General features: G+C 37.6%; 2 protein-coding genes across 2 annotated transcripts; both read left to right on the top strand.

Moving 5' to 3' along the window:
- Nucleotides 1-1,152: 1,152 nt before the first annotated feature.
- On the top strand, nt 1,153-11,608 carry LOC145237955 (uncharacterized). Its single transcript, XM_080100958.1, has 9 exons — nt 1,153-4,655; nt 6,421-6,498; nt 6,962-7,204; nt 7,686-7,775; nt 7,967-8,089; nt 9,419-9,572; nt 9,815-9,960; nt 10,229-10,306; nt 10,768-11,608. Exons 1-9 carry the CDS (start codon nt 4,217-4,219, stop codon nt 10,920-10,922), a joined length of 1,506 nt encoding a protein of 501 aa, XP_079957084.1. The 5' UTR covers nt 1,153-4,216; the 3' UTR covers nt 10,923-11,608.
- Nucleotides 11,609-13,255: 1,647 nt separating this feature from the next.
- LOC145237954 (uncharacterized) lies at nt 13,256-25,969 on the top strand. Its single transcript, XM_080100957.1, has 15 exons — nt 13,256-13,515; nt 14,849-15,015; nt 15,471-15,549; nt 16,650-16,753; nt 16,874-16,964; nt 19,025-19,237; nt 20,470-20,595; nt 20,998-21,126; nt 21,362-21,523; nt 21,795-21,973; nt 22,243-22,474; nt 23,370-23,567; nt 24,531-24,623; nt 24,872-24,981; nt 25,332-25,969. Exons 1-15 carry the CDS (start codon nt 13,458-13,460, stop codon nt 25,452-25,454), a joined length of 2,064 nt encoding a protein of 687 aa, XP_079957083.1. The 5' UTR covers nt 13,256-13,457; the 3' UTR covers nt 25,455-25,969.
- Nucleotides 25,970-26,302: the final 333 nt, after the last annotated feature.

Below are 26,302 nucleotides of genomic sequence, written 5' to 3' on the forward strand. Positions count from 1 at the left end.
CAGAGCAGTGTTTCTTAGTGTTTAGGGGTCAGACTATTTTTGCCGTTATAGCATAACTACTAGACGACTCTTAAAATTTAAATATTAGTAAAAGCGACTTTAGGTGTATGTATTCTTTTTTTTTTTCGGCTTCTTTTTGTGAAAACACTCCTGTCCATAAATTCGGGGTGCAGAAACGCTAGGATATATAGAAAGAGTATAAAGTTTCCTACGACGTTTTGGAAGTGAAATCATGCGATGTTGCGTTGGTGGAGGAATTTTGTTACGTCGCACCTGTTACGCAAAAGGTCTTGTTTGATCAGTAGATCATTGCTCATAGTGGGCTGTGTCACGCCGTCGTGCGTAAAGATGGTCCAAAAAAAATCAGGCAGAACTTCATGTTGGCATATTTGATTTCACGTTACACAGAGCACGTAAATACAGCCGCGTTGGCTTATCAAGCATACACAGTCATGGTTTAAAAATGTGGGGCGGTTTAAAAATTAACGCACTGTTAAAAATAGTCGTACTACTAAAATATGAGCTTCGTAAACGTAAATTCACTGTTTGCAGGTCTATATAAACTGTCGAAACTGTTTTTTCACTATTGTTGCGCATAAAATTCCAGGAACTGAGTTATGACTGGAGTCGGTTAAATAATAGGAAGTTTGTGCGTGCAACCTCGCTTGCTGCAGCCATCGGAAGAAGTTACGTCATTCACGTTGCCTATCAACAAACCGCACAGCTAATTACTTCGCAACTTATGCTGGTTTGGTATAAAGCCATTCGGTCAGTTTCTGATAGGAGGTCACTTCGACAGCAATAGTCACTATTTCAAACTATAGTAACAGAAGGCATCAAAGTGTATTGGTTGAGTTCGTATACGAGCACATATACCTTGGTATGGAAATACTAAAAGCGTTTTTTTTTAATTTTGCATGAGATCAAAGTGCTGGGAGTGTTGTGTTTAATGGAATTGCAATTGATTGGAGAAAGTTCGATTCGAAAATTGATCAATGTTTTCGTTTAAACTTGCCCAAAATTGATTAGAATGGAAGAGCAGTTTTGTAGTGAAATAACATCAAAAACATAAAGAATGTTGACTTATTCGTTGTAATATTCTAATCATGTTTGTTATGATGGCAACGTTATATAAAGAATCTAAGTGCTAATATGGAAAACCTTCTGATAACAATTGTAATGTGCTGAAGTTGATAATTTAAATTATGTTTTCAATGAGGCTTAAACGAAAGCTGGTGAGTGCTGTTTTTGATGAAGCTACAGCGTTTGATCATGACCGGACATATAATAAGGTCCTAGCTAGTATCAGCTCGGTTAAAAACGAGTTTAAAAAATATACATTGCACTTCTGATAAGTTTGCCTAATGTGCGAAAACGAGTAATAAAAGTCGTAAAATTGTCGGCATAACTCGTTATCGGTGTCCAAACGATTTTGTTTGACAGCCTTGCGTGACTTCGACAGGTTTCGACAGGTCATTTATCTGCCCTGGTGTTTGCCATATGGACACAAATTGAGACAAGAGCTAACAAACTACGTCCGTATTGTCGTTGGGTTGGTCCAGAACCCTATAGCTCGACTGATGGTAAATGTATGTTAATATTTAACCGCAACAAAACGTCATTGAATTTTCTGTCATTTCATAGCTTTGATGTAACGTCCATAGAACAGGAGTACGGTGAACCCACAAAAGAATTTTTAGGGCATGTAGATTTTTGGATATCCAGAAGATATGAAAGTAAAGGTTTTTTACAACTGGTTTGTTGACAAAGGTTTTTGTGTGTCTATCGAAAGCAAACACCGAATTTGGGTTACGGGTAGTGTTCAAAACGCCGAAACCGATTCTGGTTTCCTTGAGGAGTTCGTATTTGGTGTTCTGGATAGGTAATATTGTACTTTATCCACTGTGACTATATGTGTTGGCATAGAAACTACACGGTAACTTGAACATGACTCTGACAGTTTTCTATGAAATAGCGAACCCCCTGAAGAAATCCGCCATTCACCAGCAATGTTAGCTTATAACGTGATTGTAGGCAGCTACTAGTACTACTTATGTTGTTACAACACAGCAGTCGGCAACAGTGATACGCAATGAACACCTTGGGTTACTTATGCACGTGGAAAGCACTTTAGAATAACATATACAGCAACCCTCGGGTAAACCGAAATCGGTTAAGTCAGATCTTTGCCCAATTGCGGTACAAATTATTTGTAATGTGGTGAGGCTATAGCCGTGGTGAGGCTAGTTGTATACAACTAATCGAAATCGGTTAATCCCGACCTTTGCCTAATCTGGATAAATTTTTGGTCTAAACGGGTCGGGATTAATCGAGATTTACTGTATCATTTTTCTGACATTGTATATAGTGTTTTCGGGCGTTTTTTGTTCCGTGAAAGCCCTATTTTGCTGGTAATTAGCTTTTTTATCACCAGTCGCAATCGTGTATGACCGTAGAACAGTGGTGGCCAAACTACGACCCGCGGGCCGCATCCGGCCCCCAGTCCTGTTTCATCCGGCCCGCCAAACACCTTGCCTGGTTTTTTTCCAAGCACCATATTTACCACTGTGAACATATATAAACCTTTTATTAAATACAAGTGTAAACAAGATGGTGTTATTTATTGTTATTCTACTACAATAATATATATTTTAATAAAGATGGCAACCAGTTACGACAAATTTTACGTAAATCACATTTAATCCGGCCCTCCAGTGGCAAGACAGTTGCAAATTTGGCCCTCTGGTAAAAAAGTTTGGCCACCCCTGACGTAGAAGATTTGCCAGAAGCGAACATTGCAGGTGTTGGTTGATCAGTTCCAGTATATTGACCATCTGTCGACGCGTCACGTTGGAAACGTATACAAAGTCATCGTTGCGAAACTGACCCGAAATCATTTCCTCGAAATGAAAAATTTTCAAACTAAATTGTGGTTTACTAAAATAAACATTAGATGATAATAAATCTATTAAATAGCATAAAATTTTGCAATAGCCGTGAGACTATTATTTAATCTCTAAGCAGGGGTGCAAAAACTGCTTTCGTATGCGGCCGTAGAGACGAGTTCATGCGGCCGTGAACATGGATATTAAAATACTCCTTTGCTAAATATTTGGATTTTAAAACTGCTTTAAATAGAGTTTATGGGGTTGGAAAGAGTAGAACTACCAGCCTAAAAGCCATATGCGTCAGACTTTTCTGTATTCCTATTGTGTGCAAACAAAGCGAAAAAAAACGGGCACCACAATATAGATCATGACGTCACAAACAGTAAAGACTGATCGTAAGACTGAACTCCATCTGTGCATCAAGTGAAAAACCAACCTGTTTTATTGGCCTCGACATTAGATGTTATACATATATGATATGTAAAAAACTATTTCTTTGCGTCAGTAATTTTTCAACAAAACAAGCAGACATTTGCGGGCGGTTGTGCACCCCTGGTTTCCAAAGTGTTTTTAAACTTGAGTATATACGGTCCACATAAAGGGCAATTGCGGCCCTGCTTAAAACGTTGACTGTGTTTACCTTTAGTCGGTCTCATGTTCTTTGGCAGCTTGTTTAAATCACGTAATTGCGGCTTTAGCGTAGAGAAAATATAAACTCTTTACATAGTCGAGTTTTCAATTGTGTAGGGTACTCTCCATAAAACACTTCAACTAAGATGTAAATGAAATATTTGCATTTGAATGGGGTAAAGTTTACTAAACGTAAAACACTTTAACGCTACGTTGGAGCCGTCTTAGCGCAATGTAATAGTCCGGCTCTTGTATACTAAATACCGTTGGTTTGTTCGAACCAGCCCAACAAACGCAAAGTCATTGTTTTCCATCAGTTTATAAAAACGTACATTTTGAAATGCGTATTTATGAATTGGTAAAAGGAAAAAGGAAAAGCGCGTTTCTACCTCTTTCAGTTGAGGTTTTGTATTTTTCGAATCGTCTTACGTGAGGGCACCTACATCGCGTACCAAGTTCGAATACTTATCCAAGCGAATGTGGATTGGTGTTCAGGGCGCGCCACTCGTGTTAACATGGTGTAAACAGTGTCTGTTCGAGAAATCGCAAATTCTATGGCCAAGTCACGTGACCAATCGACGTAGACTTCCGCCTCTGGCCCTATTTCAATCGGCGAGCCTTGCATAAGAAGCTTACGCGGCCAGGTAGCCCGATTCAGTTGCGAATTTAGTCGCATCAGTGAAGTGCCACTAGTCAAAATGGGTGGAATCTTTTCCTCACGCAGAAAATCTAAAGTAAAAACTAAGCGCAAAGGCGCCGAGTTTCAAGTATTCACCGCTGAAAGCAGAGAGCTTGCCACAGCCCCTAGTGTCGAAGAACGAAAAGCCAGACTTTACAAATCGGCATCGAACGACGAATTAAGTGTTGACAATTTTGAAGACTACGTTAGATCGAAAAAGAACCACACGCCGCCCCCAAGACCAAGAATGAACCCGAAGAAGTTTGAGAAGGAATGCATCCATGTTCATAACCAATATAGAGATAACCATGGAGCTCCACCTCTGACACAGAAAAGTGAACTCACGAAACACGCGCAACAATGGGCGGAGCGTCTCGCAGCCAAGGATAAACTTGAGCACTCCGGTAAAAGAGATTATGGTGAAAACGTTGCGATGACTAGCAAAGAGAACCCAACAGGTTGGCTCATTTTTGTGCTATTTTTATTTGTTTAAATGGTTGCTGCCGATGCAAAACCTTCTGCACCAGAGCTTGTTTATTTTCGCATGATCAACGATCAGATGGAAAATTGGCTAAAATTTTTACACGGCAAAGATTTTAAAGTAAACATCCGCAAAAAGATTTAAGTCTAAAACGAGTCAAATCCGTTTTATTTCCACTATATTTCATCATCATTATTTGTTGAAAACTTGTTATATCGGTACCCTTTGTTGCTGTTAATTTTGACACTTAAACAAAAAAGAAGTAATGAACAAACGCTTTTTGAACTGTAAATCACAGTACGCCTGGGCCATTGAAGGCGCAAAGAATTTATGTTCATCTTTTTGAACTGCAAACTTTCAGATTTGTGTGTTTGACAGCACACCTCAAGGTCGAACATAATTATTTCTTGCATATTTTGCCAGTGGCGTTCGAACCTTCAGTATTTAACAACGTTCATTAGACCAGTGCTTCCCAACCTTTTCCAGCTCGTGGCCCACTCAAAAAAAAATTTTTTTTTTGGCGGACCACCGTATAATATTGCGAGAAAACCACAATAAAAAAAACTATCCATTTTGTAGCTACACAAAGACCAAATAAAGTCAACAAAGAGAGTTCCAGCATCAAGATTTTACAACTAGTTCAAGTACTGTTGTGACGCTACAATCGCAGTTTGTTTGTGTAATAAAGCTTTGTTTAACGTAAAATCCTATGCGACATGCGGCTTTCATAGTGAGTCGTATCATATTTTTGAGGAAAATGGTTGAATTTGAAAGTACTTTCACACAAACTGTGTAACTTTTTTTAACCTCTATATTGGTATGGTATAGTTTGAAAAGCTTCGCGGCCCACCAGAAAGAACGTCGCGGACCACCAGTGGGCCGCGGCCCACCGGTTGGGAAGCGCTGCATTAGACGACCCACGACGGACGCATTAAATGTAGACAATAAAACGCATTGACTTTGGTCATGTGTGCAATGCATGCGTTGTACATCATAAATTCATTGTTGTCTGCCACGTAAAGCATACACTTGTCAATCAAACGCGCCAGGTAAACTGCCAGTAGCTAATTCGACCAAACAGTGCAAACACAGCAGGGGAAACATGTTTGCAGACGGCGTAAAGTCAAACAGTGTCATAACCGTGGCAAACTGTTTGGCCTCTGCATGGTACACTGATAGTACATGACCGAAGTTTATTGTATTATAACCCAATAATGTTTCTTTCTCGGCATGTAAAAATCATTGCTCATGCGATGCTTTTTCGTAAATACATGTACAGTATATGCGCCCATTACTTACAAGTGGTTTGTCAATGATATTCGAAGAAAATTCGAATGTATATGATCGAATATAAATCGGACGAAAATTTTAATAGCGATACCTGATTACTTTCGGCATGCTTTAACCAAAGTTGTTTGATTAATTTAAAGCTCTATTTAGTCAGTGCGCATCTTTGATTTAAACTCAAATTGCAAGTATTCAATTTCAGCTTTATATCAGGAAGTTTTACTTCGCAGTAAACGCATTTAAACTGCGGTCTGTATAAAATTTGACCGTTTATTTTTTTTATCTTTTTTTATCTTTTTATCTTTAAGTGTATTTACTTCATTTAAATATAATCACTAATTAGTAGCTAATAATAATGAACTTTGCACCAAAGTTTCCGACTTCTTGTTTTCTTTTTTCTTGCTTATCTGTGCTATAGCTGATTGCAAATATTTACTCGTAATTTTGTTTCGCAGCGGACGAGATCACTGCTATGTGGTATGATGAAATTAAGAAGTATAACTTTGGCTCTCCTGGCTTCACCTCAGGAACAGGTTTGTATGGCTATAGGTTATGTACACAAAAACGCTTTGCCGAACGGTGGTCAAGGTTCGGGTTGATTTTGTATTGGCAACAATGCTCTTTCTATTTTTATTATTTCACCTACGCAAATAGATCTCTTAGTATAACACCGAAAACCAGCATGAGACCAAAATTAAACAATTTATGTGTTAACTCTGTGGCCAAGTGGTACCAGTTTAAGCGCAGTATACATTGTTTGTGCACTATAAAACCATGCCAACTTAGCCTAATAGAAGAAGCATATATTGGTAATCAATAAAACAAACCTAAGCGAAGTTGCTATGAAAAATACGTGTCAAAGCGCAAAACTCTATTTTGAGGGACAATTTTTTTAGCACTTTTAGACCAATTTGAATATCGCGTTTTGGCACAAACTTACAGCTGTTACTGTATTATAGAAAAGAGTTAGAAATTTTGAACAAACCGCTGTTGTAGGTCACTTTACACAAGTGGTTTGGAATTCATCAAAATATGTCGGAATCGGAATCGGTAGAGGGCGCAAAGGAACATACGTAGTTGCCAATTACGAACCGGCGGGAAATATTTCCAATCCCGGATACTTCGAAAAGAATGTTGCTCGAAAGTCGAAAGCTCACACTGGAAAACTGAAAAGAAGAGATTCCTCCTCTTCTTCATCATCTTCTTCGTCTTCTGATGACGAGGGATCAAGGAGGATTGGTAATTAACTTGATTAAAAATAGATGCGTGTTGATTTCACTGTTTCTTGTCCTTGGAGTACAAAAGAAAATATCGACCAATTCACTGGTCTCCTATGCCACATTATTCCGTGCAAAATGAGTTTTGACCTGAAGGGGCTTTTAGGCTTATAATGTACCAAGGCTGAAATTGTTGTACTGTTGTTATATTAATCTTTTTATGCGGAGACACAGTATCAAATGGTATATTCGACTTGGCTGAACATTTAAAGACATAGAAAATGTTTTGTGGTGTATTTCCTTGATGCCCTATAACCACTTTTGATTACTTTAGCTAACATATAAAACTCACTTCAGCTAACAGGTAATTTAGCTGCGAATTTTATCCTCAATAAAACGGGAGTACTATTGTGCATTTATATTATATCTCGCATCTATGCCTGACTACTAGCCATCTCAACGTTTCTTATTTAATGAGAGCGTATTTTTTATTGTTTTTTTAGTCAAACGACACGATAACGGACCTGACGATGAAAGAGATGGCACCAAAACTGAAGTTAAAACGGCAACACGCGAATTTACCGACAAAGAAGGTGACGACAAAACTTACACTTGACAAAGATATCAGAAAATTTTGTCATAAAAATGACGTCATAATTTTCTTTGAAGCATCATTTAATGCCAAGTCATCGGTGATTTTGTTTCTTATATGTAACCTGCTTTGTGCATTATGGATTATGATCACAGTGACGTAACAATGTGTTGTATGCGTAACAATGTGTAGGGCGTCGTGTTCGCGAGATCACCAAGACCACAATCACAACAACCACCAAAGGAGGATCGAAATCGACAAAGACTAAGACGGAAACTAGCACTGAGTATTTGAAAGATTCGTCATCAGGGCGAGGTGAGTGTTATATTGTTGCATTTTTTACCGCCGCACAAAGTTTTGGATTATTGATTATAATTTTGGGATTGTATTAACAACGTGTGACGAGGACTGTTTGTCCACAGGCATGTATGGGCAGATTTTTTAGTTAAGAAATCAATTGACACCAAAGTTGTGAGCGGGTTTGAAATTTAAGCCCAAACCCAAAAGTATATGTCCGAAGCCTGGCCCAAACCCGAATTGTTTTTGAGAAGCCTGTTTAGGCCCAAAATGTTGGTTAACAGGTCTATAATAAAGACATACACAATGAACAATAGACAGGCATAAATAGGACGGTTTGGGGCTGTTTGGCATTAGGTTAAGTCCAGCAACTACTTATCTAGGTAATTTATATTAAAAAAATTACGCATACAGAATGAACCTTAACATGAACCCAAAACTGGCCCAAAAAGCCCGGCTGAATTACAACTCAGATCGGACACACCAAGATTTAACTAGCAACAACTTTATTTATACAAACCATTTATTAAAAAAAACCTGACCATTTGTGCAATTTTGGAGGCAGACTACAAACATCTTTTACAAAAAGATAGGAAAAACAAATTACTTGCGGTCATTGTTGGTTAGCCACAACCACAAGTAATTGTTATGAAATGTGAACCTTCCAGTAAGCCACTAATCGGTTTTTAACGTCAGTGGTGTCATTCGTCTTAATATTGTCCTTAGGGATTAAACAGGCCGGTTGTGATAGCTTCCCAAAGGCAATTACGCTTCGTTATTATTCTGCACCGACAGAAATGTCCCACTGCATTTGAAGACTAAATGCAATGGCATGGAGTCGATGCAATGCTTTATAACTTGTTAGGTGTGAATTTGATCAGAAACGTTGTTAATCAGATGCTTTAGGTAAAGCAAATTTTGCATTTTGACTAAAGTTTGTAGTGAAATCTTTTTGTTAAAAATTAAACAAGAACTTTAAGCTAACTCGAGGGCCGCACCATATAACTTTTGTTACAGTGGTAACAAATTATAAACGAAATCGACATTAAGCAATTTGTAAAATTACGACAAACAAAAATCAAGCTACTTAGAAAAACAGCTGTGTTTAAACATTTTAAAAACCTTGAAAATGATACGACAATCGTAACAGCTGATTTGTATCTGAAAAAGACATTTCAATTGATTCCCATAAAACGTTGCATCTATATACTGCTATCACTACTCTGGAGGCAATGTATCACGTTAGTCAAAACATTTGAGACAGGAAGCATTAGATATAGCCTATGTAGTTTTTGCTGCAGTTAGTATTATTTCGTGAACTAGTACCAATACCTAAATACATAACAGATGGAGCAAGCAAAATGGACAGCGACATGGGCAAGTTGGAGATTAAAGGCGGCGATAAAGGAGAGCAAAAGATGAGCAGAAGTGATATCAAGAAATTTGAAGAAGAATGCATCAAGCGACATAACGAGTTTAGATCAAAACACGGTGTTCCCAAGTAAGTATCATTTTGTGCCGTCATATAAGTGTCTGTCTTTGTGATCCTACACACTCGGGCTCATTTCGATTATAATTTTACCAACTTTCAGGCCACGTCCGGGCCTTGTTTTAATAAATATCGGATTCGGGCGGGAATTCGGGCTTGTCCTTTCGAGTTTGGATTCCATGTCGGACCCGCCAACATTTTAGCCGGTCTACTGGATACCAATAGACAGTTAGCTTGAATTTTTGTGTATTCAGCTTAAAAAGAAGCTCTTCTCTACACGAAAAAGCGCAGAAGTGGGCGGAACATCTGTTGAAAACGCGCCGTCTCGCACATAGCAACGAGACTGACCTTGGAGAGAACGTGGCTTACAAATATTCGTCCGACAAAAGAAAGTTTAGAGGCAAGTCTACGAACTTTAGCGCACAGAGAAGAAACAACAAACGCAAAAAAGTTAAACTAAATTATGCGTTTAAGCAGTTTTTGGAACGGCTAAACTTTTTACTGCACTTAAAACAGCAGGAGTTGAACATAAACATGAATATTTAAAATACACGCTAACCCCATAAGTCGCATTTGTACAAGAATTTGCTAAATATGGACAGGTTTTGCTATCAAATATATTTAAACCAATTTTATTTTACAAATTATAAGCAAAAATCTTTATTCAGGTGATGAAATATGCGATATGTGGTATGACGAGATTAAGAACTACAACTTTAACAAACCAGGATTCGGCCAAAACACAGGTGTTTATTGAATGCAAACAAAAACGTAAAATTTAATGTAGGCAATTTTATGGACCATATCGTATAAATCGGACATTTGGAAACGGCAACTGAAATTAAAATTCAGGTCGTCGTAAGCAGAGGTTTCCAACGCCTTTATCATAAGTCTTGTTTTCCATTTGGTTTAATATACTTTCAAAATCTTTTTTTATTTAAAATAAGCGTTTGTTCTGATTTAATTTACTAAAAACAGTGCCTTTCTAGAGACACAAACAGTAGTATTTTTTATTATTCAACCGTCGTTAGAAATCTGTGGTCAGTATCAGTTGAATAACTTATAATTACAGAGCTTTTAAAGGCCTATCCGCTTTTGTAGCATCAGTGACATCTGTCCTAGGTTTATATAACTGATTTCTTGCTCTTATTTTTAACATTCTTAACCTTAAAATAATTCAAATTCTTAAATACCGGTATGGTCACAGGCCATTTTACTCAAGTCGTATGGGAGGAAAGCAAAGAAATAGGTGTTGGTGTTGCTTCTGATGGACACGGAACTACATATGCCGTAGCAAACTACTCCCCAGCTGGCAATTTCCGTGGGAAATTCGAGACTAACGTAAAAAAGGCAAAAAAGTAAACCGCTAGATGACAGTAAAGAGCTGTAGTGATATGTATAGACTGCAATATACTGTGCAAGTAGTTGTTAGCATTCAAACTTTTTTACTGCTGAACTGTTTATGTCTGTAACTAACCATTTTGTAGAATTAGATGTAATGCTGCCTTATCTATAGCATTCGCAGTCCCCGATATGTACAATTAAAGCGTTTAGTTGTTTTGCAAAAAAATTCTTGAGTATTACGTTACTAATCCTTTTGAGTTGAAAACTGTGTCTAGGTCAAATAAACATCATTTAAATGTTTAAAATAACCTTTTACCTTTTGGTGCCTATATGTTGTTGTTTTTTGTAATTTTGTTTTGATGTCATCTTTAAATTAGTGCATTAATTCCAATTTTAATGCGTTTTCCAAAATGTCTTCAATTGCATTTGTAGTACTTTTGCTTTGTGTTGGTTGTAATACCTGTACGCGATTTTAAGTATCCATGTTTATAATGCTGTTACATTGGAATTGGTTGGACTTCATTGTGCTTTTACGAATTATATTGTACATTGCTCAATACCAGTTGTATTTATTACATCAAACAAAAATGAAATCGCCAAACAGCAAATTTAAAAAAAAGTTAAAACTTATTAGACCGAGTAGACTAATTGGAATTAAAACATGCAAATGGTCGTGTAAAAAATCGAAATAAAAATATTACCATGTAACCATACTTTGGATTGAAAACAAGCATAAACGCGAGGTAGCGCTAGAGAGCTTTCAGCTGTCAAGACAGGAATTTATTAGCAAATCACTTACTGCCTGAAACAACATTACAGGCGTTATGTGCCAGCAGCTGTAATTAAATAGGACAAGATTCAGGACCCTTGTTCTTTGCATAGCACAAGTTTAAACTGCATTTATTATCTTCTGTACCTTATTGTGAAACTACAGGTGGTTACACAATTTACGAGAAAAGTTGCCAGGTTTGAGATAGTTCACTGAAGTAGTTTGCAAGAATAACAACTTGACAAATAAGTATAAATCTGTTGGAGTTGCTTAAATTTGGAATATAATTGTTAGGCTAACAAGCTAAATCAACAGCATCTTTTCAAGAGATGAGCTGAGTTAACAGTAGACGCGTATGTCCATCTTCGCAGACATACATCATTCTTTTAAGCGTATTTGTTCATACAAACGTGGGCGGTTTATATTAAAGGCAACTGCCATATTTGAACAGCGTCTCTGGTCATTAAACAACAAGGCAAACAACACGCAATGACAGTTCAGTGTCAGTTAACTGTTGCTGCTGAAGTCAATAATTCAAGGCATTCACACTTCTGCTTTAAGGGTTGTTAAGATATCAGTAATTTCTAACTGTTTGCATCCGCCCTGCAGGGGTGGTTGTAAAACAAAATAAAAAAATGTTGTTTTACGAGTGCGTCACAATCGACGATCAGTAATAATGTGTGACCGTTGAACAGTTTAATAAAAGTAGGTCACGGATGTTTTGGTTTAAATTATGTGCCTAATGTAAAAGTACAGAAGAAGACAAACCTATTTAGCTGCAGCAGATGCTAATATTAGGCGGATACTTTCGCAATGTAGGTATTTAGCGACTTGGCTTCGGGGCCTGTTTCAGGTTACAAGATTTTACAGTTGTCTCCGATACATTTTGAATGCTTTTATTGTTGCTGGTCACGCCTGTTAAAGAACTTACTGTTTGCAGATTTTATTAACGGTTTTAAAAAGCGACGTATACGACCGTTGACACAGACAGCATTCATAAAAATTTCATAAAGTCACGGCCAGAAATTTATAATGCATTACATTCTATATTATGTCATAAAAATATTGAGCCCTTCAGTTACAAAATTTGTGCATTACTTTCGTTTTTCAAACACGAAAACTTGAAAAACGGTTTTAGTTAGACATCTGTTCCCGCCAGTAACGAATTGTCCGTTTAAAACTTTTCTGTGTCGTAACAAAGCCGCTTGTTTATTTTCTCCCTGTCCCAAAACACTTCACTTTGCTGGAACAAAGGCACACGTATACGTTAGCGGCAGCGCAGAACCGTTGTAGTGTAGTTTAACACAAGGTAATCTTAACACAAACCAGCCCAGGCGCCTTAGTGGTGTTATTATTAAAACCTTAAGCTAAAATGTTGTTTGGAATGCTGTGAATGTGGATACAAAGGCAATAAATCGGGTTTTAGTTACTTTTCAATTTTGGGCAAAATTGCGTGTACTCCGTCCTAACATAGTTTAGTTTGTGATATGTAACCAGTTTATGAGAATGTAAGGACTTATTTAAGAAGTGTTATGTCGTTGGATGTTCAAGTGGAAGAACGTGTCCGAACACTTGACTCGTAATCATATCTTACATCTTGTTGATGATTTCATTTGCAGTTGAAGTGCAGACTATCAGTCACATTAAAATTTGAGGTCAAACTCGTAAAAAACATTGTCTGAGACAGTGATGTGATGCTTTGGGCCCTGCGTCAGAAAATATCGACGCCACTCTGAAGAACTATCTTTTGTTGGACAAAAAGCTATCAGTCGCCATCACAAACTATGCGTCTCCGGAGCTTTATCATCGGTTTTCATGTTCTTCTGTTTGTTCACCGTTCAGGTAAGCACCATGCGGCGCAGTGACCGTTATCTGTCCCCGAAATCGCTCGCCCATTCAGCTTTCAGATGTCATACTGTGATAACACTATTATTAATTCTACGCCTACTGAACAAAATCAACAGAGTTTCTGTGTTGTGGTCCTATAGGCGCCTAATATGCACCCAAAACCCCGCCGTTTTGGTTTTCTTTGTTCAGCCACCCACGACCTCCTTAACTGATACTTAAGTAGAAGGCGCTGGCATCTGTTTGACCACAATTTCACCCCGCCAATGCAAACATTGAGATTCCAAGTTTTGTGACATTAGAGTTGGAAGACGAACTATCCATGCGTTTTTACAACTAAAAAAAAACGGGCTTCTACCTTTCAGTTTGAGCATTTTTTGTCTAATTGTTGATAACATTTGGGTAACACTCCACCATTATACTGCACTTTGCGCTGTTTACTGTAAATATTACGATAATGTTGACATCAAAAATAGATAATGTTGTATTTAGCGTTTGGTAATGTTTGACAAAAATGACGTGTTTTTGATGTTGTTCCTAAATTATATTTGGCTTTAATTGTGTACATTTCATCATGATTGTGTGTAAAAATGCCGTGTAGCCGCAAATATATAATTGTATGTTAGTCATCAGCTTCAACACTGTTCGATCTTACAAGAAAATCGCAAACCATCTTAAAAAATGTTTTTTACCTTGCTTTTTTTACCATGTTTTTTACTATAACATTTACTAAGCAGAACATACTAGACAAACATTTTGTTTCTGCTTCCAAATAGCAACAAGAAACGCATTTTTTAGAGCAAAATGCAAAAATATGCTGCAGAATTTGATCATGCAAATTAATGAATTAATTAAAAACTCGGATGCATTGCATGATTAGAAAGGGCGCATTGCCTTCTTTTGATAATCATGAAAATCAAATTATTAAACTAATAAATAAATAAAGTAAGCCAGCCCTATTAACTATATGTATATGTATATATTAGTTCTTATTTCGTATTACTATCCTTCTCATGCAAAAGTTGTTTCTTTCTCTTTCTCTCTATATACAAAAAGTAGTCATAGAAGGTGGGGTTACGAGACATTTATGGCGCATCCAACGCAGTATGTTAAAAAGTTGGCGAATGGTATGTAGAAGGTTGGCCACCCCTGATGTAGACTAAATGAGTAAGTAAGCTAGTGGCTACGTCTACCTTGGTAAAAACATGACCTAGAGGCCCATGCTTTGATCACGATTTTGAAAATATTTGTTTTGAATATCTTTTACTTTGAAGTGAGATTGACATTTAAAAAACAAAGTTTGACGTTTTCCGTTTACAACGTCTTCTAGTTTCTGATCGACCAGAAATAAAAGTGACGACATCAAAACCATTTACGGCTTTGGCTGATGACCTCGCAGTGACAGTAACCGGAGCCAGTGAGGGTTCGGTTGTTGTTCTGCAATATGAATACGACACCTTTCCTCTTACAGCGCAAATTATTACACGAAGTGGACAGGTTGGTAACTTAACATGTGTATTGAAGTGTATGTGGGTTATTTATTAGACACAATGTGTACGGTATCTGTTTGTAGACGCATCAGGGGTGAATTCCTTATGTCGGCAAATGTGGTATTTATTATCACTTTATTGGTGAAGTGACAGAAGTAGGACATGGTATATTTTGGGTCACTCGTGTAAATTTAATATAATATAGCATTATCAATTTACTAGTCAGAAATGCCTTTTGTTTACATGGTTAAAATCGATTCGTGGTTTCTTTTTCCAAAAAGTTGTGAACAATGCTTAGTGTAAGTAAAAAGGCAATACTATTTCCAAACATACCATCAAGCTTTAAATATTTCATTGAAATTGTCATTGAAAAACTACATTTGAAACCAAATAAAACGGAACCCAACTGATATAATCCATCTTTTAAACATGCATAACGATTACCTAACTTTGTTTCGGCAGAAAACGGTCGCCTTGGCCTTTGACTGTGGATATTTTTGGAGACTAGGGGAGTACAGAGTCACGCTGACTAATTCATCGGGTGAGTCCAACATACTGCAGACGGGAGAATAGACCAAGATTTGTCAGTTGATTGTAAATTGTCGCCTGTAGCGTACACGACGCGTCAATAGCTAGAATAATGATTTCATACAATCACGCTTTTTTGAGTCTTGTTGAAATAGATTTTTGCAGTAACAACATGAAAAGCTTTTGAGTAAATTTGTAATGACTATTTTGTGGCAATACTAATAATAAGGTACATTTTCAAAATAAACAATGAATAAACTTGTCTTATTGGCAGGATACTACCAAAAAAACATTAGATCGTCGAAATGGAATACATATGGCAAATTATTGGCCTAATAAGTTCCATGCTAAACGCATACTGTAGTGCAGTGTACTATAAACGCATACCTTTGAGCTGGAAACTAAATAACTGCGACAGTAAATAACGCAAATCTGGCAATAAATGGAATCTAGCAAAACATTTTATTTATAGGTGCAGTGAACATTTTTTATCCGAAAATAGAAAGCGTATAAATTGCGTATTTACCCTCTTCGCTTGAAAATACCCTCTAATGGTCCAGAGTGTGTATTCACCTTGGTGCTTATCAGCATTGGGCGGTCACAGATCGTGTGCTATCTTGGTTATTGATCAACCATCGCATTTGCTCATTATATACCATGGAACCTTAGGCCTCGCTTGGGCCTCTCGCAGAGCGTATATCAATACACAGGGTCCATTTTCTCCACTAACGTGTAACAGTCAATTTTCGACGCTAAGAACAAAACAAACGTAGCCACAAGAATGCCATGATTGCAGGCTGTATGCATTGCCTGGTTTTAAGTGAAATTGTATGGGTAGCCAGTGCTGGGCCTGGATATATTGGTATAATTTAAGGATTCTTATTCAAGAGTGCACTTGAAATGTGGTTTGGGCTTGCGAAATAAATTTAAAGCCACATCGTGAGTTAATGGCTTCGCAAACACGCTATTGAAATATAATGCAAATAAACTTAATGCCATATCCATTATTCAATATGTTTTTTCAACGTGCGAAAATGTATATAACCGCACAAATTTCGTACAGTGTTAAATTTCTCGTTTGTAATAAATATCATTTTAAAATTTACGTCACAGATATTTCAATTTACGTCACAATGGTCAACGTCACAGCAACGAGGTATCCAAGCATCGAACTAAACTTAAAAAGCTTTCACAAGGTTCAAACCACAGACGTTCAGGTATGTTCAATCACTTTATTGTCGAATGTTAATGTCAAAACCGATTTACTTTTCCAGTCTACATGATTGTGAAAAATTGCAGCCTTTTTGTATTTATTTTGGAATAACTTATTTTAACAGGCAACTGTCGTCACTTCTGGTCACATATGTCAGTCGACAATCGTGGGTCAATACAAAACTCAGCTTGTGATGACCAACCACAACACAGCAGGTACAAGCGCAATTTTGTCTTTACATAATATCTGATATTAACCCAGTTGGTACTCGCTTAAGATAACGACTGTTTTTGTTGTGGTTTACTGTTTACTGTACACGTAATGCCACAATACATATATGAAAGCGGTTAATTATGGGTCCCCTTCCCTGAAGGGGACACATATTGTTTTTGTCTATATTTTTTTCTTTTTTTTTCTAACGCGGATTTGTTCCCACGTTTTGGTCAAGAAAGAATGGTTCAACCCTTTTATATTTACACACATTATAGATATTGGTCTAAAGATGGTCCATCTGAATTTTGACCCCATTTGATCCCTCAGTTCATCCACAGTCCCCCAAAACGTGATTTTTTAACGCAGATTTGTTCCCACGTTTTGGTCAAGAAAGAATGGTTCAAACTCTTTCAAATTTACACTTATTATAGATATTGGTCAAAAGATGGTCCATGTGAATTTTGACCCCGTTTGACCCCTCGGTTCACCCACAGCCCCCCAAAACGTGAAATTTTTAAAATGGCTATACTTGCTAAAGCAGATGTTTCTGGAGTTTCATACGTTTTGATTGGTACATTGCAGCCTATTTTAAACTATTTTGTAACTTGAAGTTGTATATATCCATTTTCACCCCTTTACCCCCAAATATTTGTTTGTTTGTTCACATGTTATTGAGGCCAGAAATACAGGACTTAGTGCACAGCTGACGCTCAGTGCACAGCTGACGCAATGGGAGTGATTAACGATAGTGGCACATGGAAAAAATGCCTATGCTTCACGCATGAATGCAGCCGTCACTTGACCATTTTCTCATTGGTTGGAATTAAGATGATACGGTGTTAGTGATATTGCGCTGTAAACGTTAACGCTGCGGGGTCACGGCACGGACAGGCGATGCGTATGACGTCATGACCGTATTTGCCTGTCGCTCAGTGCACAGCTGACGCAATGGGAGTGATTGACCATAGTGGCGCATAGAAAAAAATGCCTCTGCTTCACGCATGACACGTTCGTTACGTGACCATTTCCTCAGTCAGATAGAAGTCTCAACTCTCAAGGGAGTAATTCACTTGTTTACGATTAAGGCGGGTGAATGCAGCGGGAGTGCTCAGCTTGACGTCCGGACCGACGTTTTATGAGGCAGACGTGTCGGTGATTAGAAATCAACTGTTTTTGCGCAGCTATGCTATGTCTTTTTAATAAGTTATCAAGCACATTTTAAGTTTTGGAAAATTGTGTTTCAAAACTGACCTTGAATGACAATATCAAGGTCAAAGCATGAGAATAAATTGAAAGTAGTTTTTCTGTTCCTATTTACTGTTTTTTTTGTATATGACAATAATGATGCAAAAACAATACGGACAAACCTTTTTGGGTTAAGGCTAAAGTTGGTTAAGCTTGTCCTTAAGAATCTAAAAATAACCAGGATGTTTGTTTACCATAAATCCGCACAAACGTGCGTGTGGGGACCCATTCGTTTTTGCTTGCAAAAACAATCATATGTGTAGATCAAATAATGTGTATAGTAAATTGGTAAATATCTAACAGTGATTGTGTCCTATTTTTACTGTTACCAAATCGCATATGCATATGTGAGGGGACCCATTAGATTATGCTTGCAGAAACAATTATGTTATAAAGTGCCAGGAAAAAGATAGGGACCCAATGAAATGTTGGTGCCAAATATATATCCATTATAAATATAGTAAATGAAATATGTGATACATCATTAAATATGATAGTATATATAACCCGGCAATATATAGGAAAACCACTATTCTAGTTAATTGTTGTATAATCAAACCTAAATATACAATTGAAAATGAAAAACTATAAACAAAAAAGGGAATACTTGTTTGTATATTCCTTTTTGTTCATATTTTTGTTGTTGGATCCACTTATATTATTCTTTGTACCAATTTGCAAACTGCATCCAACCGTTTGTAATTCGACTAAACTATGTTGTGTTTAATCGAATGTTCATTAGGGTTGTTTGTTTGTGTCTGTGCTTTTCTGTACCTTCTACATTTAAGTCAAATCTAAATTCTATGCATTGTTGCAGATTCTACAGTCCTGGAATCCAGTTTCCCGCCCAAATCTTCCATATTTACTTGCCAGACTTTCTCTCGTCCGGGTCACTACAGTGTTTCACTGGTCATCAGCAACAAGAATGAGACCGTAAAAGTTGCTGAAAGTGGAATTATGAAAGTTGATTGGAGTACAGAATACGATTTAGAACTGGACAAAAATCAAATTGATTGCACCGATGAAAAAGGTAAAAAGTTACAGAACTTCCCATATAATATACAGCAGGGGTCGGCAACCCCTGGTACGCGTGCCAAGGTTGGTACGCTAGGTGGTTTTTCATGGCACGCCAACCGATTTGCGTGTTAATATTGAAGTAACAATTTAATCTGTTACACTGCTTGTTTACAGTTTTTTCTCATGACATTGTCTTAAAATTCAGCCTTACATGCACAAAATACTCTGCTTTCTCTTTATTATTGATATCTGCTGGCACGAACCACTATTATTTAGAAAAAGGTTGGCACGCGAGGTCATTGATACATGGAAACAGCAAGTAAATTGGCACGCGTTGCCTAAAAGGTTGCCGACCCCTGATATACAGGTTTCGGAACACTAGACTTGAAAAAAGTGATGATATCTCGACATTGTTGTTACTTTGAAAGGCCACAACAGCATACACTGAAGGGGGTAGTGGACTTGGTTCAAAAAACTCAGAATCCACTAACTTTGAGTAAACCTACTCCAACTCTTAACTAAAACAAAGCCTTTGTTTCGCTCCTGCATAATTTATTCCTGCTATTCAATAAATTTGCGAAGGTTGGAGTCACTTAAACATCGCTATACTTCGACTCTACAAAGTTAAAAAAACGACTCCGACTCCACCTTACAAAGTGCGATTCCACAACCCTAGCTATTACATCGCATTTTTTAAATGTTTTCCAACATGTTCAGCCCATCACCTACTGTAAGTTGCTTGATTCGATAAACGCCTGTATAATATGACTAGTGTATGTGATTTCTGTATAAGTTTGTCGTGATTGCTGGTCTGCATAAGGCAGTGTTTTTTAACCTTTTTTTGCGCTCGTACCCTTTGAGCTTTCATAAAATTTTCTCGTACCCCCTGTCTACAATGGCCGACGGATGTAAATAGAATTGTAATAATAGGAATGAAACTTAGTGTATTTATAACTTGGGTGTTGAATGCATGCATGAAAACAGTATTGTAAGTAGGACAAAACTAACCCGTTCTAGATATATAACAAAGTAACTTGTTACACATGCTTCACAAATATGCCTAAATAGCATAAAATTTCACCCTGCATGTCGTACTCCTTGCTTTGATGCTTCGTACCCCCAAGGGGTACACGTACCCCTGGTTAAGAACCACTGGCATAAGGGATTCAGGGTTGATTCCGGTAATGATTAGTTTTTCATCGTAGTTTACATTTCAATGCTTTTCTACTTTTGCTGTTGTTTTAGACCAAGCCATTGAAGTAAGGATTCGACGTCCGGCGTGTATTCGGGAACAAGATGCGATTATTGCTGTCGCTCCACTGGATAACGGAACTGAAATGTTTTTAGCCAGAAGGCGGATCGGACGAAAAGGTAAAAAAACGTCTTCAGTCAGTTACTTTAAAAACTGTTTTTCAAGTTGGTTTTACAACCGTATTGTTAAAAGTCGTAAAAGTATTTGTTTTACCTGTCCAAGTGCTGGTATTTTTTCTAGTGTTTGTAAAAGATTGTGAATTAAAAGAGGGTTTAACACATCGACTTACAGTGTAAATTAAAGTGTAAAAAGCGATCATAAAATCCGCGTTAATCCAATAACCGTTGTTTGATAAAATTTACTCTAGACGTTTTTTACTCCTCGAGATAAGAATTAAACGAGTATTTAGTGTCAAGGTTTACTAGTATTTGCGACTGTTATTCCACTTTGTGTGGATTTCTCCCTACTCTTATGCAGTTGACAACAAATTTTCCGCTGATTATGCGTTAACATTTTTATAGATCAGGTCACGTTTTCCTGTCGCTCGCTGCTCCAACGCGCCAACACATCAGGCGTGTGTTTTCATTACCTCTCATCCGGTGTGATCACCAAGACTGCTTGCCGTCCGATGAGAGGAAGCTCCACGACTGGTTTGTACTTGTAAAAAACAAAAAAAAATGAGTCTTTAAAAGTTGGATAAACAACAACTTATTAATAACGTCATTGCGACTGAGTGACGTCATTGAGTACTATGCATGACGTCACAAAGCGATAAAGTATTTCCAAAAACTAAATCATTCTTATTTTTAGGTCACATTTTGAACTTATCGTTGTGTGAAGATTTAAATGCTTGTACCTGTACATGATACGTTAATGTTGTGGCAGCGTTTAACATTAACGGAGCCTGGAGCCGGTGGAGCGATTGGTCGAAGTGCCAGCGACCCTGTCCACATGCGATGTGGAAACGAATGCGAAGTTGTGACAATCCTGAACCATTTGGATCCGGTCGCATTTGCGGTGGAAACGGATCAAGTACTGGATATGGAGGTAACTTGTCAACAATTTTCCGCCAAATATAGAAAATTCTATTTCAAAAAACTTCGCACTTAACAAAGAAATTGTTTTGTCAACAAAGAAAACACTAAACACTATTAAAATCCTCAAAAAAGCCGTAACTTAAAAAAAATCAATACTTTAAACCTTGGCGTATAGCTTTTTCCTGATTTCACAAGGTCGCAATTAAATAGTACAGAAAGACCGATGTTAAGTGGAGAAATTCCATGTCACAACATAAAACAATATCCATATTTTATGGCAGATGTCCAAGTCGAACGGCAGTTTCAGCCAGATCACACAGCAGACGATTTCTGTTCTCAACCTCCACAAGACAACACGACCACCACTGTATGTACTTGCGGTTGCTTTGTACATGCGGAAAACTCGGAATTCTCCTTTGCATCTCCGCTATCAGGCCAATGCAGCGGCCACAAAGAAATAGTAAGTTCTGCTTCTAGCGATCGCGAAGTCTTCCTTTTTTATGAGCCAGTTTTTAAGCAAAGCGATGACGTAGTTGACCCTAAATTAACTTTGGCAAAGACCAAGCTGAAAATAAAACAGAATTACAATTGAGTTAAACAAAATTAATTGAAATATCCTACAGTTTGAAACATGTTATTTGTTGCCATGAAAGTTGCAACAGTGCTATGACGCCAGAAACCCACGACGTCATAAAGATAAGTTTATTTTTGACAACCTGTTGATTTTAGGTTTGGAACGTTTTTACGTCACCTGATCACGTGATCCGGTTCCGCGTCACCGACTTTCAAACCTTCTATGGTGAAGCGGTGACGATTTCCGAAGCTCGAGGAACTGTGACTGTTTCATTTGTAAACCAAACCATAACGACAGATTCCCACCTAGCAACTGTAAGATACCTACTCACCCCAGAAGCCACTTCCATCGATTCCTGTGGGTTTGTCTTGTCCTATAAGAGCATAGGTAAGCAGTGCTGCTACTTTTTACTGCGTGGCTGTTTATCGTGGTATTCTCACATAGCAGTGAAGTTACGGATATTCTGCGAAGTCTAGATTTTGCTTGGAATGAAACATGTTTTTTTTTGTAAACGTTACAACCGGGGCAGTTAAAAAGTCGAGTTGACTTTTTCTCATCACGACAGAAGTTCACTTTTTAGTTAATAGGGTTTGGATTAAAGACCAATGTTAGAAAATGGAAACAGACTCGCGTAATCTACGGCGCTTAAAGTTGGAGCTAAAACGCTATTGAGTTTAAGTCACAGAATTAATAACAGGCAACACGTTTCTCAAAAATCTGCATGCTTTAGGGGCATAAATCGTAAATTACTACGTTTATATACCAAACTGTATTTTGTTTTTTGTTAAATGTAATCAGCCTTTGGAAATAATTGTGTGTTACAACGTGTGTGGTCAACGTTACCTTACCGCAAAGCTGCAAGACATTTTGTGGTTTGTTATATTGGCTGTACTTAACGAACTTAATGTGGTATTGTCATCGAAATGCATGCAACACGTTAAGTGCTTTGGCCTCTGACGCCCATGCCTTTTAAGGCTTGTTTAAAGTTATACGTTTTTGATTTAATTCTGATACTTTTTGAACGTGGTTTACACAACTTTGTTTGTTCGCGTCTTTTTTGTTGGCAATGTAACAAAAATTCAAAACGAGCGTTTATTGTTTTTCGTATGTGTGCATAACCAATTATTTGAAAACTATTGTGTCAGTGTTAACTATTCATAGGTGGCAACAATTTTAAAAAGTAACCTTACAATTTTTTAGGAGGTAAAAATTTATTTTTTTGTTTGTAATTATTCCTAATGTTTTATTCCCAAAATGTTTCATTTTTGTATTTTTTTTTCAGCACGGTCGAGTTTGCTGACATATCCAATCATTGCAAATCAGGATGTAACAACCGCACCCCTACCCCAACCTCAAGACGAAACCTGGTCCAATTCGATTGTGAAAAACCCTGTGCTCGTTAGCGCCATCGGTGGTTGCGTGGTGATTATCTTCATTCTATGTTTCGTCATCGCACGCTACCGGTGCAAACGTTATAAAGGTACGTCGTTGTGTTGGGCTAATTTACACCACAATAAGTGTTTGTGTAAAATTAAATGTATGGAGCCCTTACATGAAAATTAATCTGGAGAAAGTGCATATTGTTTTCACGCATAAAGCCCCAGGCCAACATAACAAAGTTGTTGAACGAAAGGTTACCTTTTGTGGCCACTGGTCAATATGAAAAATGTGAGCTTTGAAACGTTGTCATGTACGCCTGCATTTCGTCCTAAAACACCAATGTTTAAACTTTAAAATAGCGTATTTTTCGCGACGTACTTGGAACTACTAGAGTGCCCAGGCACGCAGTTTAATAATCACTAGCGTAGCAGGTCAAGACATTAACTTATTTATGTGTGTGTGTAAGTTTGCCAGTAAGAAAAGAGTGCCAGTTTGCCTACGTATGGAACGTTTTGCCAACACTAACTACATGAACCTTGTTTGAAAACCAGCTTTGAAAACGCATCTTATGCTCAGTTGTGTGCTGTCAGGTTTAAGAGGCTGGCTACATTTCGTCTATCACCACACAAAAGTTATTTCTAGCCATGGCCGATCTCCTTCTATTTGTTGTTGCGTTAGATGTGGTATTTGTCAAGTGTTTATCGGCGAAGTCGCGTCTGACAAGCGACGTCGATACTTTCATGTGGTTGATAACAATTTACTTTGAACTTATATAGCTGTACGGTGTCTGATAATTTGCCGATTTTACTCGCAACATTTCAATGAGCTGCTCAAATTGTTACACTTTTTTTATTGGTGAAATAACCTCTCGACGACGTCCCATACGAGCCGCCTTCATCAGGAATGTTATATTGTTCAACACAACTTCGGTTTATTTAAACAGTCATAAAGCAAGTTAAATAAATCTTTCGTGCCTGGTTAATTCACACATTACAATAGGATTGTTGCAACAGTCAATGTTGACTTGACCGAGTAAGTTTACGTTGTGTTGCCTATTTTGCAGAAAGTCGTTCTCGAAAACTCGTCGTCTCCACCAAGTGTCGACTCACTACGCCACCAGACGGAAAAAGTTGCAGCAACATTGACACTGAGTCAGGTATCATACACCGTTTCAAAAAGAAATTTTCAAACGACAAAACAACCTTAATTTACGCAAAGCAGCATCTGCGAGAAAGACCAAACAAGTGCTTGTTATACATAACATTCCAAAAATTATTAAAACATATAAACAGTATTGTACTAAGAAATTCGAATCTTAACCAATTGTACTTAATTTTGTTGAAGCAAAAGCAGATACGCAGAAATTTTACAAGCAAAAGCGAGATCTTTTTTTGTTATACACAGACCGCCCACAGCCTTTGGGCGAAACTGCAAAGATTGATGTTGATTTGCTGCAATCCCCAAAACCACGAGCTGCATATTATCTTGCCCAGAGACAACTACAACTCATGAAAGTGGGTCAAGTATTGCTAAAATAGCATTTCATATATTTTGCCGCCTACAGTGGCGTTTAAGTATTGAATATATTTGACATACCTTAATTTTAGTCAACCATTGCATATAAAGGTTGGTTAATCCTGCCTAAATGTTTGTAGGGGCCAGTCTTTGGAACAGAACCAAGGACATTGATGGTTGTTTTAAACGAAACTTTCATTTATTTTATTTTATTTTCATACAATTTAGTGACGAATACAGCGTACGCGTTTCCAAACCTAGTGATCATTTAATTTTGCCCCACTGTAATCATTTTGATGTGCTGGATTTTTGGTTTACAAATATTAAGTTAAACAATTTATTTATTCAGAAATCTGGCCAAGACGCCTCTTCCCAACTCTACACAAGCAGTTGTATAAACAGCGACCAAATTCACGAACAGCGGGATTTGCTTTTTGGGTCGATTGACAACCGTGACGAACAAGTGTCGTGACATCATACCTCTTGATAGTTACTCGGTGACCTCAAATCAGTGTTAAACCGTACGTGATGGAAGCAAAGTGATTCAACAGACATTTTATCGTGTAAAGATGGCGAAAATGTCACTGCAAACGGTTTTTTGTATTACTTTTTATTCATAAGCCTATATAGAGCATGTTTATGTTGTGTTGCCAATAGAAAATTGAAAAGCAAAGAGGACTATTAACATTGAGGTGTTTGGTCGTTTCGACAATGGCACATATTTTTGCTGTTAAACTTTTCTATAGTGCATGACAATTGTTTCAAATGTCCCGTGCCATCATTTAACCTGATTCAACCATATGAAACAATTTTAAAGAAGTTGGTAGCAGAAAAGTGGATTTTGCAAAGACTGCAAGTACAGCCTTGTGCATTACACGTACTACATTGTTTCGTACTGCAATATTGTCGGCAAAGAGTAAAGTACTTTATATTGTGTTGTGCCATTTCACTGTGACTCTATGGAAATATATACATACGGTTCTAACATGTTTTTGTTAAATCGTGGTTTGGTGCGATTATGAAGTCAGTCTGTGATGAGGTTCTTTCATTTTTGGCGATGGAACCCTAAGTGCGTCCGCCGCTGAGCTGCCTCATTCTAAGTCCGTTGGATTTTACTTGTGTGGTTTTGACTTATAGTGGATTTGGTAACTTGAAATAGGTACAACCTATTAGGTTCCATTGGGTTAAAAGCACTGCTTAAGCTTCTTGCTTTTCACAAGTTGACGAGATGGGATTAGAATCAACAACTCAGTGAGCACAGGGGCGTTGCGCCAACCACTCGGCCATCTTGGTGGCGACGAGTGATCACAAATTTAAGGT

This window comes from Phallusia mammillata, chromosome 7, assembly GCF_965637545.1.
Source record: "Phallusia mammillata chromosome 7, kaPhaMamm4.hap1.1, whole genome shotgun sequence".
In the NCBI taxonomy this organism is placed as follows: Eukaryota; Metazoa; Chordata; class Ascidiacea; order Phlebobranchia; family Ascidiidae; genus Phallusia; species Phallusia mammillata.